At 34.0% G+C, this 24,994-nt stretch overlaps 1 protein-coding gene across 1 annotated transcript in view; it reads right to left on the bottom strand.

The window, feature by feature from the left end:
- Nucleotides 1–5,428: 5,428 nt before the first annotated feature.
- The window catches only part of LOC109730345 (zinc finger protein 682-like), a 79,925-nt gene continuing 60,359 nt past the window's right edge, over nt 5,429–24,994 (bottom strand). Inside the window, exons 5-6 of the mRNA XM_075998869.1 lie at nt 13,619–13,885; nt 5,429–5,445 (exon numbers count right to left, since the gene is read on the bottom strand). Of these exons, the coding sequence (XP_075854984.1) occupies nt 5,429–5,445; nt 13,619–13,885 (284 nt within the window). The remainder of the gene's footprint in view (nt 5,446–13,618; nt 13,886–24,994) is intronic.

The raw sequence follows: 24,994 nt of genomic DNA, 5'->3' as shown, positions 1-24,994 counted from the left end.
TAATAAAGCCTCTCAGTTAAGTCACAGGATGTAAAATTTACATACAGATAGCAGTTGTTTTTCTATACACTAATAAAGTAGACAATGAAAAAGGAAAACACTCTCATTTACAATACCATCAAGAAAATAGATGTCTAAGAAATAAAGTTAACTAAAGTGGTTAAAAAAACCCTTTACCCTGAGTACTGTAAGATATTAATAAAAGAAATTGAAGATGACATGAGTGAATAGAATGATATTATCCAAAACAATGTATACATTCAATGCACTCCCTATCAAAATTCCAGGAGCATTACTTGACAGTATTAACCAAAAACTTCTAATATTTGTATGATCTCACAAACACAATTGATGAGCCCTATACAATAATGAGAAAGAATAAAAAAGGTTCCAGCATCGCACTTTCTGATTTCAAACTAAATTTTAAGGTGGGAGTAATGAAAACAGTAAAATATTCACATGAATCCAACAAAAATAACAATGGAAGAGAATGGAGACCTCAGAAATAAACCGAAACATATAAGGTCAAGTAACATTTAGCTAGGCACTAGCAATGCACAATGCAGAAAGTATGGCTCTTCAATGCTTGGTGCTGGAAAACTGGATACCCAAAAACAAATGAATAAATGCAGACTATTGTTTCTTATATGATACCCAAAAACTAACTCCAGATGTAATAAGGTTTAAATGGAAGACATAAAACTGTAATGTTTCTAAAAAACTAGTATAAAGAAAAGAAGAAATATGGGAAAACCTTGACATAAGACTTGCAATTTTTTTTTTTTTTTTTGGATATGAAACAATGTGCACTGGAACAAATTTGGAAAAATTTGGCCTGCATCAAACTTAAAATCCTCTGTATAGCAAGGAAAAAAATAAGAAAACATATAGGAAGGGAGAAAATATTTTCAAAGTTTATATTGTATAATATTTTAATACCCAAAATATATAGGAAACTCATATTTTTCAAATGCAAAACAATGTCCTCACACACTTAAATATAAGCAAAAGTTTATGTAGATTATTTTCAAAGAAAACATACCAGTTTACAACAGGAAACACCTAGAGTAACTCAGCATCACCAAAACATCATGTAAACACAAATGAAAACTATGATAAGGTATGACCTCACAACTGCTAAAATGGCTAATGTCCAAAAGAAGAGACATAACAAGTGAGGACAAGAGTATGCAGGAAATCAATCCCTGTAGACTGTTATTGATTGTAAATGGATAGTGTCATCATAGAGATTTGTCAAAAAATGTAAATAATACAACTGCCTTATTATTCACCAATTCTACCTATGAGTATCACCACGTAAAATCAGTATCTCAACAAGATTGGGCACCCCTATATATATCGCAGCATTATGCACATTTGCCAAGAAAATAAAAACAAACTAAATGCCTGCTTTGATGAATAGATTTAAAAATGCCTGTACAAACATACCATATAATATTACTAAGACATGAAAATGATAAATATCCTGCCATTTCAACAACATGGATGGACATAGTAGGCATTATGCTAAGTAAAATCAGCCATTCCCAGAAAGATAAATACTGCTCTGGATAATTATTTTTAAAAAGTTGAATTTACAAAAATAGAGAGTACAACAGTGGTTTCCAGGGTATAGAGTCAGAAAAAATGAGGAGATGTTTAAGGGTAAAATGTTTTAGTTATAAGATGAATAGATCTTGGAGATCTATTGTATGGCAACATGATTAGAGTTATTAATAATGTATATGCTTAAAATTTGTTAAGACCATAGACCTCACTATTAATAAATGTTCTCACTATAATTAAATGGTAAATATGTGAGATGATAGAACAGTTTATTACCTTAATTATATTGTTTTACTATTTATACACACATCAGATCACTACAGTGTGTACAATAAATATATACAGTTATATGATTATTATTTGTGGAAACTTCCACCCATTAAACACCCCACACACAGAAATGTATACACACATACACACATATGAATGACACAATTCTGATGCTACTAAACAGGGGGAAATTATGGAATATAAGTTATCAAAATATTATGAATCAATTGGGAGTATAAGTATATTCATGTATATGAAGCACTGAATGAAACAGTATATTTAGGAATTCTATGAGGGAGCATGCAAAATAAACTATATTATAGTTTTGGTATTTGGCTATAATAAAGTTGAAAATGTACTCTTATTTATACTAGAAAAAATTATTTAGAAGTGAAATAACATTAGAATTTTTAAATTTAGGCAGAGGTTATGCATTTGCACAAAATTAGTGAGCCTGACTTTCTGTAGAATTGTCTCTGAAAACTGAGAATTGGAAATCATGATGCATAAAATATGACTATCTGTCCCTAGTGTTTCTGGTATTACAGAAACAAATCTAAATATCTCCACAGTTCCCCTTTACACATTTCAGAAATGAGGCATCAGAAGGAACTTAAAACATGGAGCTGGGGATGGAGGATCACACCTATAATCCCAGCAATTTGAGGCCAAGCAAGAAGGATCACTTGAGGCCAGGATCTTAATAACAGCCCTAGTAACATAAGGAGATTCCATTTTTACCAGAAAATAATAATAATAATAATGAATGGCTGGCCATGGTAGCTCATGCCCATAGTTATAGCTACTTGGAAGACAGAAGTTTTAGGATCCCTGGAGCCCAGATGTTTGAGTTTGCAGTGAGCTATGATCAGTCCCTGTACTCAAGAGATGGCAGGAGAGCAAAACCCTGTCAAAAGATGATTCGATGTAGTGGTCTTCAAAATATGCACAGATAGTCCCATAACTCCTAAACAATAGAAATGCTGATAGATAACGGAGTCCCTTATAAGCCATGAAAAGAAATTTGGTTCTCACTGACTTCTAAGAATGATCACTTCATGGGTAGAGTTCTTTGAGAGTTTAAGAGCCTGGGACAAAAGATGTCCTTCTAGAAAATAAAGAGCAACATACACAGGCTTTTAAAAATCATTTCCAACAGGGTAGAATATTCCAAGACATTTTTTAATATCTGCCTTCTTCCTTGACCTTTGACTCTCCAACATTCATTAATCTGCTTCACTGAATCTCACCTACCTGGATATTTAGCTGTTGTTTCCTCTTTATTCATAATCCAGGGCTCTATCCTTTGCTCCAGGCATGTGATCAGCTCTGGCTTTGACTCAGCAAGACCTGTTTCATTAGAAAAGTTTTACATGACTCTAGTTGAAGACTTTCCAATTACTAATGCAGTACTATCCTTAGTAGAGAGAACATTAGAGAAGATTCTAGAAAATTCCTTTCCAACATATTGCTTTCTCACAGACCCTGTAGAATAATAAAAAATTGATCTAATTTATGACTAGAGAACCAATTCCCACTAGCACCAAATAAATAAGAGGTGGAAATTCTATTCCAAGGTGCAGACAACAATTATATACCCTGATTTCTAGAGTAACCACAAATCTAGTGTGAAATCCCAACAAAGGGAAAGGTTCAAGATAACATGAGACATCTAATGATTTTATTTTATGGACCAAAATCTTCAAATTTTCTTTAAAAGCATGGATATAAAATTCATTCATGTTGCTTTCCACAGAGGTTGAACTAGTTTGCAGTCCCACCAGCAGTGTAGGAGTGTTCCTCTCTCTCTGCATCCACACCAACATTTGCTGTTTGGGAACATTTGGATTACATTGAGAACTTTTAAATAAGTAAACGTATATACACATACATACATACATACATACATAAATATGTTGAGAATGTAGAGAAATTGAAATGCTGCCATGTTATTCTGAACCTTGGATTCTAATATTATACAACATAGACATAGAACAGATCAAAAATTAAAAATACATTAAGAATAAAATGATTTGCATTTCCCTGATGATCAGAGATGTTGAGCATACTGCAATGAGATATCATTTATCTCTAGTAAGAATGACCTTCCAGTAAAAAGTCCCCAAACAATAAATATTGGCATAGATGTGGAGAGATAGGAACACTTCTACACTGCTAGTGGGACTGCAAACTGGTTCAGCTTCTGTGGAAAGCAATATAGAGATACTTCAAAGCGATACACGTAGATCTACCATTTGATCCAGCAATTCCACTACTGGGCATCTACCCATAAGATCAAAAGTCACTTTATGAAAAAGACACCTGCACTCGAATGTTTATAGCAGCACAATTCACAATTGTGAAGCTATGGAAACAACCCAAGTGCCCATCAATTCATGCGTGGATTAATAAAATTTGCTATAGGTATACCATGGGATACTATTAAGGTTTAAGAAACAATGGTGATATAGCACCTCTCATATATTCCTGGATACAGCTGGAACCCATTCTACTAAGTGAAGTATCTCAAGAATGGAAAAACCAGCACCACATGTACTCACCAGCAAATTAGTATTAACGGATCAACACCTAAGGGGACACATATGAGTAACATTTATCAGGTGTCAGGAGGGTGGGAGGGAGGAGGAGGGGATGGGTGTATACAACCACAACGAGTAAGATGTGCAATGTTTGGAGGATGGACATGCTTGAAACTCTTACTCAAGGGGGGAGGGGGGCATGGGCAATATAAGTGACCTTAAGACTTGTACCCCCATAATACACTAAAATAAAAATAAAAAAAATAAAATTCATTCATGTAAAGTAGAAACCTTTAAGAAACTATCAATAAAAAAAGTAATGGCCTTAATGTGGAATATGAATTCTGTATATAAGTGATCCTCACCAAGGGAGACCAGGTTTCCATAGTTCTCCAACATCACATCTCTATACCAATTCCGCTGAGCATTGTCAAGGCATGCCCACTCCTCTGGAGAGAATTCTACAGCCACATCCCTGAATGTCACCAGCTCCTGTAAAAAGACACATATTTCCCAAGTGGTCATAGAGAGAGTTCTTAATTTGACTGCAAGCAAAATGAGTTATGAGAACTGTTTCTGACATATGAGTGACTGCAATTATCCAATAAGATAATTTTTAGCACATTGATATTCTTGAACATATTCTCTTATCCGCTGGAATGAGGATCACAAAAGATGTATGAAAAAGTGTGCACATGATTATGCTTTGGATGATAAATCATTGAATACAAAATTAAGGGCCTTACAACAGTAATATAAATTTATGGGTGTTATATTTACATCACATTGATAAATTGTGCATATTTCTCACATAGAGAAACATAGTGAGTTAGAAAGTATCACCTAATTTTTACGAGTACAATGAAGAACTAGAGATTTTGTTAAAATACAGATTCTGATTCAGGAGATCTGGGGTGGGGTCTGAATCTCTGCATGTCACATGATATAACTGCTGATATCAATGCTTCTTGCCTAAGGAGAGTATGTTGTCAACATCCAGTAAAAGGTAGAATTTATCTCAGTTCATCAGAACAGAACACAGATGATAGCCCTCATTTTTCAAAGCAAGCTACAAGAAAAAAGGGGAGCTTCGAGATTAAATATGATCCTTCATGCACATCACTCAGTAAATCTCCATGAGACACTTAATGATAAAGAGAAAAAAAAAACAATTAACTTTATATGGGAACAATCTCTCAGAGAGCATCTTAAGCAAGCGAATGTAATTAATATCACTTTAGTGGGACAAATTGTTGTTAGGCATCATTGCAAAGAGTAGAATACAAAATCACCGCTGGGATAGTAGTGGCCAACAACATGTAACCATGAAAATTCATCAGTTGTATGCAAATTTCAGATACAGATGTTTCCCATGTTTTGTTATCTTTAATAATGTATGGAAATACTTTAGCATCACACAGAGTAAGTCTTCTATTTTCCTTTTTTTCCATAATTTTCTGGTTATCCTACACAATCAATGCTATCCTCTTCCTAAATTCTCCTAATGATATTTTATGTATAGCTGATAAAGCAACCAGATAAAACTTTGAGAGTACATGTTTCCCCTCTTCACTCAAATTCAAAGACTATATCCAATGCCCAACAGGAATTTCAGACATCCACACTATTCTATCTTGACCTGTCACAATGGGAACATTTTCATATTACATATCATACAGTTCTTATAAAATCGGGTTATTGTATTAGGAAGCTTTAGGGCGAGAATGTAGAGTAGGCTCTGTTATATAGGAAGGAAGGATTTTCCAGAGCTTCTTGACTATCATAAGAAGAAAGAAAAAAAATGTACTTACAAACTTCTTAGGCATACACAACAAAAGTAAAAAAATAAAGGTTTACAAGTTCAAAAAACTGAAGTTCTACATGACTTTCTAGGAGAAACAGTGGACACAACCTCTAATCTGGGACACACTTACCTGAAAACCAGCCATTTCTTCTTCCTCTTCTCCTACTCTGAAATTTCTTTTCAGCTGAGATTTTGTAAAACAATTAGAATTAAATACTGAGACTGCACTTAAAGCAGTGAGCACAATTTCATCCCTGGTTTCCACCACATTCACAAGCAGGAGGAACATAAAATGCAGAAGGGCTACACTCAATTACTCTTGCTCACAGTAAAGAGTCAGCTATGATCAGCTCATTCATGGAGACCAAAATGTGAGGTTCTCCTGTTTTTTATTCTGGTTACCTTCCCCTGCTACAGGTGCCAGGAGTTTCTGCTACAGGAATGGGAATCTGACCACAGTGATCTGCCTCTAACAAGCCCAAGAGACCAGAACCTGTGACTTTCCACTACAACAAAGGCTAAACCCAATTCTCATGAATATATGCAGGAATCCTAATGCTTGACCTGTTATCAAATTAGAATCATTTGGGGCACAATTAAAACCACATGGATGTTCCCATCCAGCCCAACAGGCAGGTGATGGTGTTTCTTCAATCTAGCCAGGTTATCCTATTTGAAAGCCTAGCTGAAGGTAATTACCTTAAAATTGTCTCTGAAACATCAATGTGAATATAAATCATGTGGTACTGTGGGCCTCACTCTAAGAATTGTGGTCTGCTGGTGTGGAAGGGGCACATTAATTGGGTTCTTAGCCATGTCCCTTTTAGTGCTGATGTTGCTCAACATAGATCCATGATTGGTAGCACTCAGTAGAGACAGCAAGCACAGCATGCATACTGCCTTTTGCCCAACACTCATCACAACATATACTTAATATCCATATGAAGAGGAGCATAATGCACTGTCTACTGAGCATGTGCTATGTGCTCAGAAGTATGGTTTGTTGCACTGTGAAGAAGCCTTTACATTGTGTGATTTAATCCTTATTATACAAGAAAAGGTGAGTAATAAGTGTTCAATAATTTACAGAAACATTTAGACGCGGTGCCAGCCTTTCTTTTCTTCTCACGCAACTATAATATGACACTACACAAGATCTGGAAGATTGTTTACACTTATCCCTAATAGGTCTTTTCAACGTCCGCTTACAAGTCCATGTTTATATCTTACACTGCAGCATATTTCTCCCCAGAGATTTTGATCCATCCTCAGTCCAAAGCGTGTCCCTGTCTTGCAAATTCCAGGTAGAGGCCAGGTCTAGTTTGGATCAAATTTGTGTGTTCTTTGCTTTTACAGATAGGGAAGGAAAACAGGAAGAGAAATTCCTCTTTGGAAGCTGCTCTAATGTATCCTGAGGAACTTCAGACCTTGGATTCAGAGTTCAGAGCTGCAGATTTAGGTCTCTAGAAAGGCATGAATTCAGTAGGGCTCACTGCCCATTTCCTTGCATTTGGGCAAGAATTGAAGGCAGAAAGGGAGTTTATGTGTCCAATTCAGTGTGCATATATTGTTCCCATTTGTGTTTGAGGCCGATGGTATCTGAATCCATATAAGTTCTAAAGATGTGAGATGCATTTACAGAAAGGATAGAACTACTAATTATTATCCTATGGGAGTGTATTCACAGGAATCTGGTCTAACTATACTCCGGAGGAACAGTAGACACCAAAGAGGTCTAGAGAACTCACTGTGTTCAGATGTGGGGACAGTGAAGCTCTCTGCTTCAGACTTGCTGGTTACAGACTGGAAGCTCAAGAAGGAACCTAGTGTTCAAAGCCCTTCTAATTTAGAAATGGTGGGCACATTTTATGTTTATGTTGCAGTTTTAATTCTGGAAAGTGTTCAGGAAGTATTAATAGTAAAGAGTATCAAACTAAGAAAACCACTCCACAAAGGTAAAAGAGAATTAAAAGAAACCCTTTTATTACTCAAATCACAATGTGATGTGCACAGTGCCAATACACTGAGAGATTGCAAAGGGACACATAAAGTTGTTCCTGTACATAACTAAGCATATCCTAACTTTTACATAAATGTTATCTAGATGAATAATAATTAGCTTTGAAGGAAGAAGTCTAGACAGCCCTATTTGTCCTAAACAGTGCACCATAAACTTACTGGGTAATTAGTGAGACTCTCTTTTTTTGATAATTGGTTAAATTCCAATAAAAAACAAGCTTCTGAAGTTAATACAGGAGGAGATAATTTTGCAACTTAAAGGCAGGTGCTCACTGAACTTTGGATCCCATCTTCAGATGGAAATTGTGGGATTGGGAGCTATTTTCCTTGATAACTGAAATTTCTTTCGAATAAGCTGAATCAATTACACCTAAATGCATTAATACTCCTTTTCATGTAACAAAAATATGACCAAATTATTAATATTAATGTGCCTGTTGGACCAGGACAAATAATGGCAAATTCTTAAAAGTTTTTTCAGCAGCCAGGTGATCCCCTTCCTCCATAAGGTGCCATTGGGGTGCGGTGGTGCGGAGCTGGTGCTGGGCTGCCTGGCTGAGCACAGCCACAGCATTGGTGGCTCAGCAGCCATGGCAGCGGTGGCACCATGCACTTTAATTTTGCTGGGCATAAAGCCGCTGGCATTTAGATTTAACATTATTAAAAGCCAATATATGTAAAACCATATTTCTTAAATTAGGAGGACTAACCATTTCTTGCACCATATCTTTCTTACAATCTAGCAATAAAATCTACATGAGTTTCATTAACATTTTGTTTAACATTTATATAGGAAGCTACAGTCTAAGAGAAGCTATCTTTTTCCATTCTTAATACAGCACTGTTGAATTTGAGAAATAGCTTGATCATCATATTTTAGTTAAGCATTAATATCAAACCAAATTTCCTGTCCCATCATTTGTGCCATCGATTTTTACTGGTGGGTCTGTGGACTCATTTAGCTAGGGTTTCTGACACATCTAATCCCTGCACTAAGTGGTGAACTTTAAAAGTTTACACGGAGATATAACGGTTCACACAAGAGATTTCCAAACCCAAGGAATTAATCTTTCCATTTGAGCCAATTCTTTAAACGAGTTATTGGTGTAAAGAGAGTTTGTGCTGACTGGGTGCAGTGGCTCACACCTGTAATCCTAGCACTCTGGGAAGCTAAGGCAGGAGGATCACACAATGTCAGGAGTTTGAAACCAGCCTGAGCAAGATCAAGACTGTGTCTGTACTAAAAATAGAAAGAAATTAATCAGCCAAATAAAAATATATAGATAAATCAGCAGGGCATTGTGGCATATGGTTGTAATCCCAGCTACTAGGGAAGCTGAGGCAGAAGGATTGCTTGAGCCCAAGAGTTTGAGGTTGCTGTGAGCTAGACTGATGCCATGGCACTCTAGCCTGGGCAACAGAGTGAGAGTGCTGTTTTTGTCATTCCACCTGTCATTCATAAACAAGGGAACTCTGATATTTACCAACAGATTAATAATGCAGCACAGAACATGAAAGGGGCTTTAACAATTTTATTTGAAGCTAAAGACACCTGGACTTCCTGGTGCTGATGATTATGTTATGAAAGAGACTAAAGATGTATGTGGTGCTCACCGTCTCCCCTCTGGCCACTGTGGACATAGAAAGCAGGATTGCATCCAAAATCACTAATGAAATTTTCAATCAAAAAGCAGCTATGATCCATGAGATTCCTCTAGAGAGAATGACCGAATCGTTTGTCAAAGTTAGATGACTAAAAATGAAAACTGTGCACTGTGTACTGCACCCACTAAAATAAAGGAAGATAAAGTCTTGTAAATAAATTCTCTAGATTGAAATATCAGATAAATATTATTCCAAATATTTTAAATACACAGAAATAATTCTATTATATTCTAACCCTGAAAATACACACTCATAAGTAGATTCTAGATGGATGCATAGGTTGTACTATAAGTACTTTATAGAAAATTAAATTCAAACTTCTTTATTTACCCAAACTCTCTATTAAGAGATTGCCAGATTCTCATGTTTCTTTATATAGTACTTACTGTATGCATCACACACTTATTTATGCTTTACTTATTGAAATTATTTTCATATTTATGGCATTATATGTTAGGATCTAATAACAGTTTGCTTTTACAAAGCAAACAATACTGAGTTCTTGATTTAATCCTCTGGCATTCAGAATTGTATATCTGTCTTTGTTCTTAAGGCTCTTACTTTAAGCTTAGGATTCTGAATCTCTCTAATCTAAATTAAGTAATCAGAATACTGCATGTATAGCCAATAAATTCCCTCAAATTCTATAGTTAAATGATTTTCACCAAATTAAATTAATTCTACAATTCTCATCAGAACCTTTAAAGTATTATGTGAACTCTCAGCAGGTGAGTACAACAGTGAGAATATTGTAGCCCAAGTGCAGGCAGAAAAAAGAATGGCATAGATACATTTGTAGAAGGGAATGAAGATAAAAAGAGACCAAAAAAAAAAACACTGGAAATAATTAAGAAATGAAAGAAGCTGAATTCCCACTGATAAATTCTGAGAGTTGTTTGTTCTGCAGGTCTCATCACTCCACATGAAAATCAGTGACATTTTTCACCCTGGACATTTCAACTCTTACCTGGAGCCACAATTAAATTTTATAAAAATCATTCTTATAATTGCAGAGTAGGTCATATATACAATAAATACAAACTTTCAATTAATAAAATAATATATTAAGCCTAGCATGAGTAATAACCGTGTAAGAACAGAAGATAGGCACGGGCAGGTTCTGAATTAGAGACTTTAGAATTTTAAACAAATTCATTCAACATAAAGCAAAAAAAATTGCTCTCAGAATCTGTGGAGTTTCTAGTTTGCTAGTATATTCTGAACAATTATGAAATTAACTATTTTTTCAATATTTCTACTTTTCTTTTCAAAATAAGTATACATCCATATTCACACAAACATAATTACTTACTCTATAAATCTACTGCAACCAAAGTTCATCTTATATGTGATGTATTTGTATATTTGATTCAGTATAAATAAAAAAGTGTGTTTATTTCTGTTTAACTGGCCAGACGGGTGGCACGTTGAAAGAAAAACGTAGCATAAAATGTAACAAGTACTCATTCAGCGTTCAGAAATATATGGCTTTTCATTACGTGGACAAACTTTATTATAAGCATTACAGTGACAATGAATTATAAAAATAATAAAAAATAAAACTTGTGGGAACATTATTCTTCAAAGAATTAGAAATTTGAAGCCACTGAAAAAAAGATCACAAATGATTTAATTTTACTGTGTAACCCAATAGTACATTTTTACAATCCATTGCCTCCAACTTTGAGTAACATGGAATAGGTTAATGTTGGTAACAAACTAGCAGTTCATTAAATCTACAACACGTTTGACACAACAAAAACCTTTCTTAATTTAATAAAACAAATTAGGTTTACATGTAATCTAAAAATATTTAAAAATTCACTGTTTCATTATTCGAATGCACAATTAGTAAAACAAATTATTTGTAATATTGTCATTGTTTTATTCTGATTTTAATGAGAAGGATATTAATCTGTATACCTACATCATATATCACTTGAAATACTGTTTGTTAGAAGTCTACCACACAGCACCTCTCCATTTCATACATCTTACATTTCAGTGATTTTAGTTTTCTATGGAAAAGTATATGAATGATATGTACTTAATACACAAAGACTTCTAATAACTGTTACGCAGCTATCATTAACCATAGACATTCACATACACACTAAAAATGAAGCATAGCATCTACTGTTTTTAAAGTTGAATAACATCAGTATTTCCTTGTCACAGGTTGCAAAAAAAATTATACTTTATTGCATTTGCATCCCACCCTGATGAGAAAGTATATTTTATACATCATTATAATTTTCAAAAAATCTCTCATTTTTATAACTGATATAAAAATAATTTATCTAACTATTTTAACAGAGTTATTATCTATACTCAACAACCTGGTTTAAAGAAATGTTTAAATGTGTTAGTGCCTCAGCACATTTTCCTGTGAGTCCTCTGATATCTGTTTAGACTTAATATTGATTATATGTGTTCTGAAATTTATTATATCTGTAAAGGAGTTTTAAGTATCAGTTCTTTGTTGTTCTCTAGGGCATACCTTTTTCATAAATATTTGTTCACATTCATTATATTTGTAAGGTTTCTATCTATGAAAATTTTTGTGATGTTGAGCAATGTTTCAGAAAATATTGGAGAATTAATTTCAGTGAAAGTTCTCCCATGTCCAATAAAATCTCTGTCATAACTCAAGATATTATCAGCACTCTACATTATTATTGTTTACATAAGTATAAGTACTGTTGTGCATTTTAAAGCTAATATTTTGGGAAAGTACTTCCAAAGTCATTGCATTTATCTCACTTATATCTAGTATGATTTCTTTGATGATGAGTAAGATTGGAGCAGTTATTAAAGACTGTCACAATTTTCATTTATAAAGTTTTTCTGTTATGAACTCTTTCATATAGATTAAGGTGTGAGCACTGGATAAAAGCTTTGCCACAATCCTCAAATTTGTAGGGCTTCTCTCCATTATGATTTCTTTTATGAAGAGTAAGTGTTGAGCACCGGGCAAAGGCTTTGCCACATTCCTCACATTTGTAGGGTTTCTCTCCTGTATGAATTCGTTTATGTCGATTGACATGTCCAATCTTGTTAAAGGCTTTCCCACATTCTTCACATTTGTAGGGTTTCTCTCCACTATGAATTCTTTTATGTTCAGTAAGGTGTGTGCTCTGGGTAAAGGCTTTGCCACATTCTTCACATTTGTAGGGGTTCTCTTCACTATGAATTCTTTTATGTTCAGTAAGGTGTGTGCTCTGGGTAAAGGCTTTGCCACATTCTTCACATTTGTAGGGGTTCTCTTCACTATGAATTCTTTTATGTTGTGTAAGTTCTCTGCACCGGGTAAAGGCTTTGCCACATTCCTCACATTTGTAGGGTTTCTCTCCACTATGAATTCGTTTATGTCCATTGAGGTCTCCATTCTTGATAAAGGCTTTGCCACATTCTTCACATTGGAATGGTTTCACTCCACTATGAATCCTTTTATGTTCAGTAAGGTGTGTGCTGTGGGTAAAGGCTTTGCCACATTCTTCACATTTGTGGGGTTTCTCTCCACTATGAATTCTTTTATGTAGAGTAAGGGTTGAGCACCAGGTAAAGGCTTTGCTACATTCCTCACATTTGTACGGTTTCTCTCCTGTGTGAATTCGTTTATGTCGATGGACATGTCCAATCTTGTTAAAGGCTTTGCCACATTCTTCACCTTTGTAGGGTTTCTCCCCACTATGAATTCTTTTGTGTTGAGTAAGATATGTGCTCTGGGTAAAGGCCTTGCCACATTCCTCACATTTGTAGGGTTTCTCTCCACTATGAATTCTTTTATGTTGTGTAAGTTTTGTGCACTGGGTAAAGGCCTTGCCACATTCTTCACATTTGTATGGTTTCTCTCCAGTATGAATTATTTTATGTCGAGTTAGGGTTGAGCACCAGGTAAAGGCTTTGCCACATTCCTCACATTTGTAGGGTTTGTCTCCTGTATGAATTCGTTTATGTCGATTGAGGTCTCCAATCTTGATAAAGCCTTTGCCACATTCTTCACATTTGTAGGGTTTCTCTCCACTATGAATTCTTTTATGTTGAGTAAGGTGTGTGCTCTGGGTAAAGGCTTTGCCACATTCTTCACATTTGTATGTTTTCTCTCCATTATGAATTATTTTATGTTGAGTAACGATTGAGCAATGGGTAAAAGCTTTGCTACATTCTTCACATTTGTAGGGTTTCTCTCCTGTGTGAATTCTCCTATGTATAGTGAGATTTGTGTAGCAGTTAAAGGGTTTTCCACATTCTTCACACTTGCTGGGTTTGTCTATAGTGTGAAATTTCCTATGTCCAAGAACTTTTGAGCTGTGCATAAAAGGTTTGCCATATTCATTATGTTTGAAACTTTTCTCTCCAGTATGTCTTATCTTAGGTTTATTTAGATTTGAGGACTTGCTAAACATTTTTATACATTTATAACCTTTCAAGATTTTCCTATTGTTACCTGACAAACATTGGATAAGACCATCATAACCTACTTTCTGCCTCTTACACTCATCAACACACTCTCAGTCTTTTCTTAAAAGTACATTTTCCTGGTCACAGCTTCCGTATAGTCTTATTATTGATATCTGGAATGAATGTTTTATGCCTTGCTCTGGCATTGGGTTTTCAGTGCAATTGGAAGAGAGTTCTGAAAGAAATGAAAATAACAAAGTATCTCACTAGTTATACTTAGGTAAATATACTTCATAATTTTAATATACAAAACTATAACAAGCACATTAGCAAGAAAGTGCAATAGAATACCATAGTCTTACTTCCATCATAGATGTATGACCTTCAAAATATATTTGCAAACATGATTCATTGAGAAGTCATAAGTGACAATATTTCATGGCACCCCAGATGAGTATGACACCAAGAACCATATGGAAGGGGAAGGAACATTTGTTATATTTACCCAGCAAAACTCTTCCTCCCCACTGATACAGAGTTCTCACTTTAGCAGTAAAATTCCATTTCCTGGATTCCCTTTCAAAAGAGACTCAAACCAATGGCACATGTGTCCATACATCTGGTTTTTGATGGCCTTTGAATGTCTGGTTTCTATCTTCCAAGACAATTACATAACATTCTGGGAAAGATATGCACATATCAAAAATAAAATTCTGCAGTATTATATTGATGGTGCAAAAACATTTAATTATGCTATCAAATTTGAAAGACAAAGTAAAAATGATCATTCCCACATGTTAATTGACATAATGTAAAGAGACATAATTACTGACATCTATATCATGAAGTTGAGGGCAGATATAAATATTATGAATTTTTATGTACAATTGAAGTTAAGTAGTCACGAGTTTAACATAAGTTGCAACTTCAAAATTTTAGGTAATTCTCACAGTGAACACCAGAAAAATGTTTAAAGCAATACACAAATGAAGGTGGCCACAGAAACAAAATATATCACTAAAAATCAGTGAGGTGGAATGAGGAGAAAAGGAGTGGAAAGAAAGACTAAATAGTGACAAAAGTTAAATAAACAATTAATATTAGGGCAATTTTGAATCCGTCCCTTTTAGACAATTATGCAAATATTTATGTACTAGTATTTCTACTCAGAAGACACAGTTAAATAAAGAAATTAAAAAGTCCAACTCTATTCTCTCTAAAGGGACTTGACTTCATACCTGGTGAAAGCAATAGACAAAAAGTGACAGGAAATAACAAGACATACCATGAAAATGCTCAGCATACAAGAGCAGTGGAGTTCAAAATTATATTAGGCACATGACTTTTGAAGCACAAAATGTTATAGTTTATAAAATATACTTTAAGTCGAAACTGCCACAAGAGATAAAGAAGGACATTTAATATAAAAAGAGGTCATTCATTGAGAACCCTTTAAATATAATAGATATATCTGATATCTATCTATTTCTCGCATAAATGTTCTCAAATATATAAAAAGCATTGACACAATTGAAGAAAGAAATGGACATAAAAATAATAGGATAGCATGGTATTCCACTTTAAATACTAATAAAGACAGTCAAATTACTAGTAAGAAAACAGGAGATTTGAAAACACTAGAGAGCAACAAGACCTCACACATATATAGAGAACACTCTGCTAAATAATAACAGAATATACAATATTCTTGATAGCTCATAAAAATTCTTCCTACAAAATGTACCTGTTCATACACAAAACATGTCTTAACCAATTTTTGAAAATTGAAATTTTACACAATTTCTGATCAGAATGAAATGAAACTATAGATAAGTGACACAAAAAACACAGAGAAATTCAAAAGCATAAGGAAAATAAACAACACACTCTTGAACACTTTCTTGTTCAAGGGAAGAAGACCTAATGTTGTGAAGATGTCCAAAGTGATCTACTGATTAAATACAATTCCTTTCAAATTCTCAATTTCATTTTTTCAAAAATAGAAATAGCAAACCCCAAAATAATATGAAATCTCAAGAGACCACAAAGATGTGAGCAGTCATCACAAAGAGAAGCAATGCTATAGGTCCCACGCTTACCCATTTTAAAACATTAAAAATGTATACTTTGGAGTACTATTCAGCTATAAGAAATAACAATGGTATAGCACCTCTTGTAATATCCTGGATAGTGCTGAACCCCATTATCCTAAGTGAAATATCCCAAGAATGGAAAAATAAGCACCACATGTACTGACCAGCAAATTGGTTTCACTGATCAACACCTAAGTAAACATATAGGAATAACATTCATCGCATGTCGGGCAGGTGGAAGGGGGAGGAGGGGTTGGGGATATACAAACATAATGAGTGTGATGTGCACCATCAGGGCATGGACACGCTTAAAACTCTGACTCCGGAGGTGAAGGCAACACACTTAACCTAAACATTTCTACCCCCATGATATGCTGAAATAAAAATAGAAAAAAAAATGATATATTAGTCAATGAAGTTATCTAATGGCAGAAAGACAGACATCTGGACCAATGAATGAGAAAGAAACACAAACTCTTGCATATATTGTAAAATAAATAGTTATCTTCATATGCATATTTATTTCACCATCGTTTACGAAAGTCTGTAGATGAAAGCAACATAAACTGCCTTTGCCAAATGAACAGATAAATACAATTTGAAATGTAGAAATAATGGATGATTTCTCAGCTTAATAAAACAGATTCTCTGATAACATCCACAGTATAGGTAAACCTTGATGACTTTATGCTTAATGAAATGTCAGTCACAATTAGTCAGATGTATTTTTATTATATTTATAGGATATTTCTAAGCTGTTATGCTCCTAGGAACAGAAAACATAATGCTTTTTGTCAGCAGTTAGGCAATTGACAAAATGGGTACTTTTCCCAGGTGTACTGAATTTTAGTTTTACTTCACACATACATTCTACACATATATTGCATGATGTTGCAAATATAGCTAACATGACTGATGTGAATAACTAAAGGTAATTAAGATTGCTACTTTTGTGATTTTACAATAATTAATATAAAATTAATATCTTAAAGAGATACGCAGTGATCTTTTCAAAACTTTCTTACAGATTACAAAATTTTTTTTTCATTTCAAAATATTATGAGAGTAAATCATTTAGATTACGTATATTGCTTTTGCACCAACTGATCAAAGCTACAACTGTGCCCATCCACAAATCGTATGCACCACACCCATTAGGAGTTAATTTTCCCAACACCTCCACCTCCTTCCAACTGCCCAATACCCACTGAATTTTACTTCCATTTGTTCACATATGTGTTGATTCATTAGTGACAATTTGATAGTGACTATTTGTGGTGTTTGTTTTCCATTCTTGTGATAGTTTACTTCAAAAAATGGCCTCTAGAACAATCAAGGATAATACAAGGGGTGCTATTTAGCCACTGAATTTGAGGCTCGGTAGTACTGCATGGTATACATAGATCACCTTTTATATGTATTTATAGATATATTTATATGAATGTATTTATAAGTACCTAGGTTGTGTCTACCTCTTGCAATTGTAAATTTGAACCTTATAAACATTCAAGTGCAGATGTATTTACTATAGGATGACGTTTTTACATTGGTTAGATACCAAGTAGTAGGATTTCTGGATTAAATGGTAGTTCTAAATTTAGTACTTCCATGTGTCTCCATATAACTTTCCAGAGAGATTGTACCAGTTTACAGTCCCACTAGTTCCAACCTGTCTACATCCACACCTACACTTATTTTGGGCTAATTAATAAAAGCCATCTTCACGGGAGTAAGGGATATCTCACTTTGGTTTTTATTTGCACTTCCGTGTTCATTAGAAATGTACACACTTTTTCATATGCATCTTGGCCATCGTACATGTCCTTTTTAAAACTTTCTGTTCATATATTGGCACACTTTTAATCAGGTTATTTGATTTTATCTTCCTGATTTTCTTGATTTATGTATACATTCTAGTTATTAGCAATTTATTGGATATATAGCATGCAAATATTTTCTCCCATTCTCTAGGTTGTCTGTTTGCTCTAGTTATACTTTTAATGGCTGTGTAGAAGCTTTTTAGTTTGAGGAGTCCTGATTTATTTATTTTTGTTGGTGATGTGATTGCTTTGGGGTATTCTTCATAAATTCTTTGTCTAGGCTGAAGTATGTAAGAATATTTTCAACATTTTCTTCCAGAATTCTTATGGTTTCCTGCCATAGGATTAAGTCTTTCATCCATTGTGAGTTGATTTTTGTGAGAAATAAGAGGTGTGGATCCTGTTTCACTCTTCTACATGTGGCTATCCAATTTTCACTGAACCATTGATTCAAAAGGGATTCCTTTCCCCAATACACATTCTTGTCTTCTATTACATGGTGATATGAGAATGGTTTTATGTCTGGGATCTCAGTTCTGTTCCTTTGTTCTATGTCCTGTTCTTTTGACAGTGCCATGTTGTTTTGGTTATGATAGTCTTTACTACAGCTTAAAGTCTGGTAAACGGATGCCTCTTAATTTGTTCATTTCCCTTAATGTTGTTTTTGTTTTATTGTGTCTTCTCTGTTCTATGAATTATAGAATTACTTTTACTAAATCTGAAAAAAATGTTATTATTTTAACACGGATTGTATTGAATCTGTAGATTACTTTGGGTAGTATATACATTTTAACAATGTTGATTCTGCCTATCTATGACCATGGAATTCCTTTCTGTATGTTTCTATTCTCTTCTATTTCCTTCCTCAGTGTTTTGTAATTCTCCCTGTAGAAGTCCTTCTCATCTTTAGTAAATATATTCCTATGTATTTCATTTACTTTGTTACAATTATCAAAGGTATGCATCTTTGATTTGGTTCTCAGTTTCACAGCTGTTGACCTATGTGAAAGTTACTGATCTGTGTGTACATTGATTTTGTAAGCTGAGACTTTGCTGAACTTATTTATCAACTCCAGTAGCTTTTGGCAGAATCTTTGGTGTTGCTAAGATCATTAATCTGTAAAGAGTGATGGTTTGACCTCTTCTATTCTGATCAAGATTCCCTTAATTTCCTTTCCTTGCCAGATGCTCTGGCTAAGATTTCCAGTACTATGTTGAAAAGAACTTAGAGGGATATATTATCTGTTTATAAGCAGGAATGCTTTCAATTTTTCCCTGTTCAGTGTGAGATTGACTGTGGGTTTGTGATATAAGAATTTTATCATTTTGAGGTAAGTCCCCTCAATGCCCATCTTGTTAAGCATTCTTACACAAAAGAGGCCTGATTTTGTCAAATTCTTTTTCTGTGTCTCTGAGAGGATTATATGGTCTTTGTTTTTACTTCCCCTTTATGTATATAGTTACATTTATAGATTTTCCTACGTTCAATCATGCCTACATCTCTGGGATGAAGCCAACTTATTCATAATAGATTATTTTTTTAAAGACCAGGGGAATTTGATTTTTTGTGTGTCTTAGTTTTTTTTTTTTTTAATTTCATCATATTATTGGGATACAAATATTGTTAAGGTTAGATACATTGCCTTTACCACCCACTCCCTGCCGAGTCAGACCTTCTAGCACTTCCAACCTCCCGGTGGTGTGCATTGCACTTATGATGTAAGTACACACTCATCCTCTCCTCCCTCCTGCCTCACACCCAATAAATATTTCATTTTTTTTTTTACTTTTTCTTACATGTTATATCTTTGCCTCTCCCTAGAAGGAGTTAGAGGTATGCCCTTCAAAATGCTAACCACATCCCTAAGAGGTGGGTCCACCCCCCCCAAAATCCCTGGTAAACACTATCACAATTTGAGCACCATAATTTTTATCAGTCAGTACCATTTTGATGGCAAGTACATGTGGAACCCATTTTCCTAATCTTTTGTCAACTCACTTGGGATAATGGGCTTAATCTTAATCCAGGATAGTATAAGCAGTTCTAGCTCTCTGTCGTTTCCTAGAATTGAGTAATATCCCATTGTAAATGTATACCAAAGTTTAATTATTCACTCATGAATTGATGGGCACTTGAGTTGTTTCCATATACTTACAATAGTGAATTGTGCTACCATAAACATTCAAGTGCAGATGTCTTTATAACAGAATGTCTCATGCTCTTTGGAGTATATGTGACAAAGTCCAACACGCCTTTGTGATACATACTCTTAACAAAATAGACATAGGCTTCTCATACCTCAAATTGATCAAGTCCATTTATGACAAACCCATTGCCAATATAATTCTGAATGGGGAAAAATTGAAACCATTCCCTCTTTGAACTGGAACTAGACAAGGATGTTGACTATCTCCTCTTCTATTGAACATAGTGCTCAAAGTCCTAGCCATAGCAATCAGGCAAGAGTGGGGTATTAAGGGCATCCAAGTGGGAGCAGATGAGATCAAACTATTGCTCGTCACCAATGATACATTATACCCAGGCAACCCCATGTATTCATCCAAGAGACTCCGGGATTTGATAAATGAATTTGGAAAAGTTTCAGGTTACAAAATCAATATATACAAATCAGAAGCATTCATATATGCCAAGAACCATCAAGCAGAAACTCAAATCAAAAGCACAATACCTTTTACTATAGCCCCAAAGGAAATTAAGTATCTAGGAGTATATTTAATGAAAGATATGAAAGACTTATATAAGGAGAACTGTGAGACACTAAAGAAGGAAATTGTAGAACATGTAAACAGATGGAAAAATCTACCTTGTTCAGGAATTGTAGAATCAATATTGTTAAAATGTCAATATTACCTAAAGTGATCTACAGAATTAATGCAATCCTCATCAAAGTACCACCATCGTGGTTTACTAATCTAGAAAAAATAATTCTTCACTTTCTATGGAACCAGAAAAACCTTCTAGAGCCAAAGAATCTTTAGTAAAATGAACAAACTTTGAGGCATCAGTCTTCCTGACATCAAGATGTACTATAAAGCAATAATAGTTAAATCAGCCTGGCACTGGCACAAGAACAGAATCATCAATATTTGGAATACAACTGAGATTCCAGGGATGAAACCATCTGCGTACAGTAACCTCATCTTTGATAAAGCAGACAAAAATATGCAATGACGAAAATACTCTCTCTTCAATAAATGGTGCTGGGAAAACTGGATAGCTACATGGACAAGATTGAATCAGGTTTCCTACCTCTTACCTCTCACAAAATATCCACTCAAGATGGACAACAGATTTAAACCTAAGGCATGCAACCTTAAGAATCCTAGAAGAAGATGTTCGGAAAACCCTATCAGACATAGGTATAGGAGACTGCAAGATCTGACTTTCAATAATAAGTACAAAGATTTGATAGAAGATCAATAAGAAAACAGATAATGAGAAAAACATTATAGACCATTTAGATGTAAAAGACATTTTCAGAGCTCTTCAGTCCACAGAGGCAGAATACACAATAGCTTCAATCATACATGGCAAATGCTATTAGGACACTTAAGTCTTATCAAATTGAAGAAGACTAAAAATATACAACATATATTTTGTGACAAAAATAAAGTTGAACTAGAAATCAAAAGCAAAACATAAACTAGCTAATAGAAAAATATGTCAAAATTAAATACACTCTTCAAGGTATTCATGCTCAATGGTCAGATAATTTAAAATTGTTAAGATGTCAATACTATCCACAGTAATATACAAATTTAATGCAATGTCTATAATATTCCATTAATACTTGTTTTGGAGGTATATAAAAATAAATTCTAAAGTGTGTTGGAACAATAAATACTGAGACGGTTTTAGAAAATACAAACACAGACATTGCACTTCTTGATTTGAAAACAAATCTATAGGAATAAAAGCAACATGGTCCCGGCACAAAAACAAATAATGAGATGAAAGAACACAGTGGAGAACCCTAAAATAAACCTTTGTGTCCATGATCAAATTACATTCCTCAGATTACAATATGGAATGTACTAAGTAAAATTAAATTAATACACTGTGAATTTACTGATACCTTCAGGTAATTTTATGAGCACCATTAAGTTTTATAACAATCCTTGTTGTAATTGCAGATCAGGTCATATAAACAATATTAAATGAGCTTTGAAATAATAATATAGTAGGCCTAGCATGGGTAACAAGCATGTAAGAACAGGGGATTGGTATAGGCAGGTTTCGATTCAGAAGCTTTACGATTTTAAACAATTAATTTAATATAAAGGAAACAAAATATTTTCTTTCAGAATCTTTGAAGTTTCTAGTTTGCTAGTAAATTTTCAATGCTTTTGAAATTACCCATTTTGTCTAATATTTCTTCTTTTCTGTTCCAAATAAGTACACATCCACAGTCATACAAACATAATTACTTACTCTGTAAATATACTACAACTATAGTTCAACTTAACTGTGATGTATTTGTATATTTGATTCAATGTAAATAAAAATTATGCTTATTTCTGTTTCACTGCACAGGCAGGTTGCATGTTGAAAGAAAAATGTAGGATAAAATGTAACAACTAGTCATTCCATGTTCAGGAATGTATGGCTTTTCATTAAGTGCAAAATCTTTATTATAAGCATTACAGCAACAATGTAATTATAAATAAAATAATAAAAAGCTTTGGGAACAATATTCTTCAAAGTAGAGCAACTAATAAAAGGATCACAAATGATGTCTTTGTACTGTGTAACCCAAAAGTACATTTTTACAATCCATTACCTCCAACTTTGAGTAACACGGGATAGATTAATGTTGGTGCAAAATAACACTTCATTCTATCTACAACATGTTTGACATATTAAAAATATTTTTAATTTAATGAAACAAATTAAGGTCACATGCAATATAAAAACATTCCAAATTTCATCCTATTTTATTATCATAATGTGCAATATTAAAACAAGTTATTTTTCATATTGTAATTTTTTCATTCTGATTATGAGGAGAATATTAGTCTGTATACCTACATCATACATCACTTAAAATACTGTTTGTATAAGAAAACTCCATAGTACCTCTCAATTTAGTAAATCTTACATTTCAGTGTTTTTAATTTTCCATAGAAAAGTACATGAATAATGCCTACTTAATAGAGAAAGACCTCTAATAAATGTGATGTAGCTATCATTAACCACACACATTCACATGCACACTAAGAATGAAAGCATACCATCGATTGTATTTAAAGTTGAATAATAATATCAGTATTTGCTTGTCACAAATAGCAAAACAAAATTTCACTTTATTACAATTTCACCCCACACTGACAAGAAAGTATATTTTACATGTAATTATAACTCTCAGAAAATCTCTCTCATTTTAAAGCTAACATACAAATAAATCAACTAACTATTTTAACTGGGTAGTTCTTTATAATGAACAACCTGGTTTAAAGAAATGTGTGAATGTGTTAGTGCATTAGTATATTGCACTGCGAGTCATCGGATATATGTTTATACTTGATTCTTGATTAACTGCATTCTGAAATTTATTAAAGTAGTTTTAATTATCAACTGTTTTTGTGTTCTCTAAGGTATATCTTTTGCATAAATATTTTTTCACATTCATTATATTTGTAAGGTTTCCATTCCTTAATATTTTTCTGATGTTCAGCAATGTTTAAGAATATACTGGAGCATTCCTTTCAGTGTAAGTTCTCCCAAGGCCGATAAGATCTGTTATAACTAAAGGTATTGTCAGCAGTCTACATCATTATATTTTACTTTCAGTTTCAGTACTGTTGTGCATTTTAGGCTAATACATTGGAAAAGCACTAACATACTTATTACATTTATCTAACTTTTAACTAGTATGATTCCTTTGATGTTGAATAAGATGTGAACAAATATTAAAGACTTTGCCACAAATCTCACATTCGTAAAATTTTTCAGTGATAAGAATTCTTTTATGTAGATTAAGGTGTGAGCACTGGGAAAATGCTTTGCCACATTCCTCACATTTGTATGGTTTCTCTGCTCTATGGATTCATTTATGTAGAGTAAGGCCTTTTAGCTGGATAAAGGCTTTGCCAGATTCTATACTTTTCTAGGGTTTCTCTCCAGTATAAATTCTTTTATGTTGAGTAAGGTGTGTGCACCAAGTAAAGGCTTTGCCACATTCTTCACATTTGTAGGGTTTCTCTCCAGTATGAATCCTTTTATGTCGAGTAAGGTTTGTGCACCGGGTAAAGGCTTTGACATATTCCTCACATTTGTAGGGTTTCTCTCCAGTGTGCATTCTTTTATGTCGAGTAAGGATTGAGGGATGGTTAAAGGCTTTGCCACATTCTTCACATTTATAGGGATTCTCTCCTGTATGAATTCTTTTATGTAGAATAAGTTTTGTACACTGGCTGAAGGCTTTACCACATTCTTCACATTTGTAGGGTTTCTCTCCATTATGCATTCTTTTATGTTGAGTAAGGTGTGTGCACCATGTAAAGGTTTTGCCACATTCCTCACATTTGTAGGGTTTCTCTCCAGTATGTATTCTTTTATGTTGAATAAGGATTGAGGACTGGGAAAAGGCTTTGCCACATTCTTCACATTTGTAGGGTTTCTCTCCAGTATGTATTCTTTTATGTTGAGTAAGGTGTGTGCACCGTGTAAAGGTTTTGCCACATTCTGTACATTTGTAGGGTTTCTGTCCACTATGGATCCTTTATGTTGAGTAAGGTATGTGCACTGGTTAAAGGCTTTGCCACATTCTTCACATTTGTAGGGTTTCTCTC

The sequence above is a fragment of the Microcebus murinus genome, chromosome 31 (genome assembly GCF_040939455.1).
Source record: "Microcebus murinus isolate Inina chromosome 31, M.murinus_Inina_mat1.0, whole genome shotgun sequence".
Classification (NCBI taxonomy): domain Eukaryota; kingdom Metazoa; phylum Chordata; class Mammalia; order Primates; family Cheirogaleidae; genus Microcebus; species Microcebus murinus.
This window is presented reverse-complemented; position numbering and strand designations above follow the sequence as displayed.